The sequence below is a fragment of the Lycium ferocissimum genome, chromosome 1 (assembly GCF_029784015.1).
Source record: "Lycium ferocissimum isolate CSIRO_LF1 chromosome 1, AGI_CSIRO_Lferr_CH_V1, whole genome shotgun sequence".
Lineage (NCBI taxonomy): Eukaryota > Viridiplantae > Streptophyta > Magnoliopsida > Solanales > Solanaceae > Lycium > Lycium ferocissimum.
In genome coordinates this window covers 19977049-19982865 of record NC_081342.1, presented here as the reverse complement: position 1 = coordinate 19982865, position 5817 = coordinate 19977049, and the positions used below count along the sequence as shown (strand labels likewise).

The 5817-nt window shown below is 36.9% G+C and overlaps 1 protein-coding gene across 1 annotated transcript; it reads left to right on the top strand.

Annotated features, from left to right (window-relative positions):
* The first annotated feature begins 255 nt into the window (after positions 1-255).
* On the top strand, positions 256-3344 carry LOC132051769 (uncharacterized). The gene is made up of 3 exons (XM_059442971.1): positions 256-572; positions 1920-2954; positions 3073-3344. The coding sequence occupies exons 1-2, from the start codon at positions 321-323 to the stop codon at positions 2952-2954; spliced, it is 1287 nt and encodes a 428-aa protein (XP_059298954.1). The 5' UTR covers positions 256-320; the 3' UTR covers positions 3073-3344.
* The last annotated feature ends 2473 nt before the right edge of the window (positions 3345-5817 follow it).

Here is a 5817-nt window from a genome sequence, read left to right as displayed (position 1 = left end):
TATACCCCTCCCGTTAATAAAGTGTACACTTGTATCCTTAAGTGGATGTAAATCTCCGATTCAATTAAAATTAACCATTTAATTAAAAATACCTATGTCCCAAAAGTTGACCCGCTCCGACCCATCAACAAATAATTCCATCCATTTAAGGGTAACAAGTATATACTTTATTAATTGAAGGGGTGTATTTGACCACTTTCGTTAACGGAGGACAAAGTTAATTAATAAACTAAATTAGAGGGTATATATGACCCTTTTCGTCACTTGGAAAATTGCAACATTGCGACAGCAACAGCCAACTGAAGAAGAAAAGAAAAGAGATGGAAGGAAAAGTAGTAGAACTGTACGAGCTTCACTACTCTGATTTAATGCATCTGTCTTCAGACAAATCTTTATTAGCAGAATCAAATGACTCAATTACCAGAAATGTAATGGAAAACCTAGGGCCAGATGGACCAGGACTTGTGGCAATCACAGGTGTTCCAGAAGCTTCCAATCTCCGTGGAACTCTTCTGCCTTTAGCTCCAAGACTTGCTCTTCTCAATAATGATCATCGCAACCGCCTTCTTAAGGTCAACATCTCTTCCTTTTTTTTCTCTTTAATATTAAAAAATACTAATGCAGGCTTAGCTAGGAATATAATGCAACAAACAATAACAACATACCCAGTGTAGTCTCATAAGTGGAGTCTAGGATGGTAGGATGTACGCAAAACTTAACTCTACCTTTATTGGGTAGAGAAGTTGTTTCCGAAAGTCAAGAATATAATGCAATGAAATTATAAAAAAATTGTACTAACCAATTGAGGTTAAGATGTGTTTGGTATGAAGGAAAATGTTTTTGGTGGAAAATGTTTCCTAGAAAATAAGTAAGAGTGGTCTTACTTAACTTACTTATTTTCTAGTATTTGGTAAGTAAGCGAAAAAATATTATCCAAATAATATTTGTGTGTAATCTAGGGAAACACTCTGGGGGATGGGGCGGGGGTAAGGGTGTGGGATGGCGAGGATTGGGCTATAGGGGTGGGGAGGAGACCATCAATGTGGAATTATGGAACTTGTTTTTCACAATTTCATTAGGGAAATTGTTTTTCTTATTTTCAAGGAACTTTGGTTTCCTAGAAAAGATATTTTCCAAAAAATTTGACCAATCAAACATGAGAAAATTTGAAATAATATATTTCTCCACACCAAACACACCCTTAAAGTTCACTTATTACACTTATGTTAGTTCAGGTGCTTGAATGGAATCACTTTAGTTTGGTTAAAAAGATTCTAATTAGAGAACCCTTAATTTGTTGTAAAAGACTAATTCTTTATGTAAATGAAAATGTGCCCAAATAAGACGACTTGATTGTAAGATTTTGAGAAGTTCTGTTTATAGAAGCCTTCATTTGCCTTATAGTATGAATTGTTTACCTGTGTTTGACTGAAGCGTGCCCAAATAAAGCAGGATGGTTCACTATCTCAAATTAGTAGGGGTTGGCACTTGGCTATATATATTTACTGATAATATAGTTTGAGATCGAATGGGTATCTAATAATTAAATACTTTACCCCACTTTGATTTACGCATATTCGTCTATATATCCCAAATTGTTTTGCCATATTAGGGCTTGAGAGTGAAGAAATGGTAATTGTTGGAAATGCTGTTTTTATAAAGCGTGTGCTAGTTCTTGTATGCGGTTGTTTTTTAAAGCATTTAGGGGTCCTTGTATGCGGCTGTTTTTATTCCCTTTGTTTATAAAATGTTAGTACTTGATCAAAAAAATAAAGCGTTTGAAATGTGACTGTTGCATTGTAAAATGTGGATCAATATGCAAAGCTCTAAAATTTACTTTGGAAAAGAACAAGGATGGTAGCTAGGTTGCATAATTTGCGCTATTGCTTAATACTCTCAATATAATCATTGACCAACAGGAACACAATCTGGGAAGTGATGTTTCTTTGAAGAATCCGAATAGAAATGTCTCCTCTTTTTCCATGCAATTGAAATATGAGCAGTGCTTTGAAAGAAGTGACTGTCTGGTTGATGATGTAGAATTTGGTAATCGGGATGATGAAGAGGTTGATCAGGATGAGTTTAAGAAATTAGGTTGCACGTTTAAGCAGCTAGGATATTGCATGATGGACCTAGGGCTTCGTCTTGCACAAATATGTGATAAGGTCATTGGGGGTCAAGAGCTGCAACAGAGCTTACTAGAGTCTGGCACAGCTAAAGGGCGTCTAATCCATTACCATTCCGCTGTTGACAATGATATTGTTAGAGAAGCTGCTAAAAGAAATGGACAGGCTAAAGCAAAAAATGGAAAAGTCAATAAGAATGAGGTATCGAAAGACCAATCAAATGATTATGGTCTATGGCAGCAGTGGCATTATGATTATGGTATTTTCACTCTCTTAACAGTTCCTATTTTTCTGTTGTCCTCTCACCAAGAAACACCAGCAGCTATAAATAACAATTCACCGGTTTCTTTTGAGCATGAATTCCCCTCGCCCAGTGGGCACACATATCTTCAAATATTTGATCCCAAAAAGAATCAGGTCTTCATGGTGAAGGCACCTTCAGAGAGTCTCATTCTGCAGGTTGGAGAAGCAGCTGATATATTATCTAAGGGGAAGCTACGAGCAACACTTCATTCTGTTTGTAGACCACCAAAGGTTAATAACTTGAGCAGGGAAACATTTGTTGTCTTCTTGCAGCCAGCATGGAGCAAACAATTCTCTCTTTTGGATTACCCACTTGAACTTTTAGCTTTAAGTGGTCAGCAGTGCGGGGTATGTACTAAAGGGACTGAACAGTCTACGCACGTGTCGAAGGAATTAAGTCATGATATTCAAAAGATTGTTCCACCACTTTTATCGAGGATGAAAGATGGGATGACATTTGCAGAATTTTCTCGTGAAACTACGAAACAATACTATGGTGGTCAAGGCTTACAGTCCAACAAATAGGTGAGTAGTCATCATTCTTTTGCTTTCTCTTTTTCAGTTTTTATATCTAACTTGTTTGCGTACCTACAGATAATTTCAGTATGTAATAGCGTATTTCTAATTTTTATCTTGGAACCAGGCTTTCTGTGGATATCTTTATATGCCCGGAGGTGCCATCCAGCTGGACAATGTTAAACTGGTGTTTACGAAGGGTCAATTTCCCTGTCTCAGAGATAACGCTAGGTAAAGAAGTGACATGCACTTATACTGTGAATTCATTTCCCATTGAGGTGTACATCTGAGGAAGAAAAATGAGACATGTCCTGTTAGATGTGATTTTGGTAAAAGCAAAATTAAAAACTTTATTAGAGTATGAATTTACCAGGTAATTGAAATGCTTGTTATGGTTCACTTTCTATGGCAACAATTTACCAGGTAATTGAAATGCTTGTTATGGTTCACTTTCTATGGCAACGAAGAACTTTGTGTTTGGAACTTCTTCAACAGCCCGGTTGTGTGTCAATGGTTCAATGTGCCCCAGGCAGAAAAAAAGTACTCTCTGCAACTGTGCACCATGCTTAAGCATGACTGCTGGAAAACACATCTTGTGACTTGTACTTGGATACCTTTGCCGCCCTGAACTTTGGATTTCTCAGATCTACCTTAAAATTATATGTCCTAGTCATAGATTTTCTTCTGCTGGTACTTGCAGATGGCCAGAAGGTAGGCATAATGGGGTTTACAGGCTCGGGCCTCATCCACATACTCTACAGGTACATTTGATTAGCCCAAAGGCTCTCGTGGCTTTGGACTTGCACCAGAACTGGCTAATTTCCCTGTTATCTTCATCATGTCTAAATAATGGTAACATTTTTTTTAAAGAAGAAGATCAAATAAGTAAAAGCATTTCATTGTTATCATTTACAATAGAAATATTGGAATATTCAGAAGTACAATGATTAAATTTCTTAAAGATGTGCTAATATAAAAATGATATACTTGAAATGGGAAACCACAGATCTTCTTGGAAGGAGAATGTGGACGATCAGTACATTGTTCAGATTCCTGATACTGCCCACCAAGTCAGCAATGGTCTCTTTCTCTTCTTCCTTTCTTCGCATGCTTTTTCATTACTTGACCAGTTGACCTTGTATTTGCTTTCTTACATTGTCGGAAGTTGCTTTTGTGAATTTGAATTGATGAAAAGAAATGGGACCTTTTTGAGGCCATTAATCCATTGTTTTTCAGCTGGCTCCTTTACATCTTTAAATTCCTTGACTTCTCACCTCAATAAAATCGTATATCTTTGTGGCGTTGATTATATTGTTTCATTTGATATCTTTTAATGAACTTTTCACTTCGCTTTTAAGTTACTTTATCTATGCAAATTTAATTTGTTCCATACATACGGTATTTGTTTACAGTTCCATCAACATAAACATGTTCTATATAGGGTTAGTACATAGTTTAGCCCCCACTTTGTAGCCAAATCCCTTTTACATACCCCTGTTTCAGGGGCAACCATTTACACACCAAAGTTTGCCCGGGTCACCCGTGTGTTTTACACACAAAAGAGCAGCTTTGAACAATTAGATTTTTTTAAAGAAATTCTCTCAGCCGTTCTCTCTCACATCTCCCTCTCTCCCTTTATCGTCTTCGTCATCAACACCACCACCACTGGTAATTTGAAAATGGTGATTCTGATCTGGTTTCAGTTCCTTTCCCTCTCTTTTTATTTTATTATTATTATTTTTTTATTTGTGTGTGTGTGTGTGTGTTAGGACAGTGGTTGAGTGGTGGGCTGTCGGGTGAGGTGGTTTCAGATTGGCTTGGGGATCCATTGTAGTTCATGAGAGCAACCCAGCAGAAGAAGTTCAAGTTTGGCTTTTGATCACCAAAGGAAAGAACAAAAATAGTTTCAGGACTCTTTTAACTTTCAGCATGTCCAGTTCACTGGTGATATTTCCTTCAGGAACTAATAGTTAGTTCGAAATCAGAACCATTAAGTTACGCATTTTAATAGGTTACACGTGTAACTACTACTATTGGAAAATATATCTAACTAATCTGATCCTTTTTCATTCTGGACTTGGTCCGACTTTCTTGCTGTATCAACTGGTTTCATCAAAGAACACTTTCACTAAAGATACAGGCAACAAACCCAACAATGTAGTTCAACAAGTCACTAAAATTCGTAATCTACCAGTTAAAATCAGAGCAAATGAATAATATGTGCAGATAGATAGAAGTGAAAATACGAGAAAAAACATACAATTTGATTTCGAAAGAGAAAGAAGTGAGAAGTATGTTGCATGGAGTAGTGGTGGCACACTGACAGCCATGACGATGGGAAAGACGAAAAAGATGGGTATATTTGTAATTTTAAGTGTTCTCTAAAGTTGATGACACGGTCATGACCCTATTGGTGTGTGACGTACGCATGTTTTTAGAAACTGGTCAAGCATAAAGGTGGTGTGTCTAAGACACACTCGGGAAAACATTTGGCGTGTAAAAAGTTTCCTGTGAAAGACGGGTGCGTGATAGAGATTTTTCTTCAAGCTTGGGAGGTAAAGTGTGTATTAAGCCTTCTGTATTCATGTTAATTTACATGAATACAGCTTTACACATGTTTTGCCCTGATTTTGTCTTTAGTTCAGCAGAGAACTTCTATCCTGGAGTGCTATCAATCAATCGACTAAAATGGAATAACAATCATTTTCATGTTTCTGGAAAAAAAAGGTTTTAAGTTACGATCATTACTAGTTGAATGCTTTTGTGGGCACATGCTGCCCATTTCAATAACATAAGGACTAAGATGAGCTAATGATTCCGCTAGTTGATTGATTGGATTTTGCCTTGTAGTTTGTACCTACTGGAGAGCATA

Bases quoted from the DNA above. Each gene is read 5' to 3' on its own strand.
- LOC132051769 (XM_059442971.1), top strand. From the start codon at position 321: ATGGAAGGAAAAGTAGTAGAACTGTACGAGCTTCACTACTCTGATTTA. The intron at 573-1,919 runs GTCAACATCTCT...ATTGACCAACAG, and splicing joins ATCGCAACCGCCTTCTTAAG to GAACACAATCTGGGAAGTGA.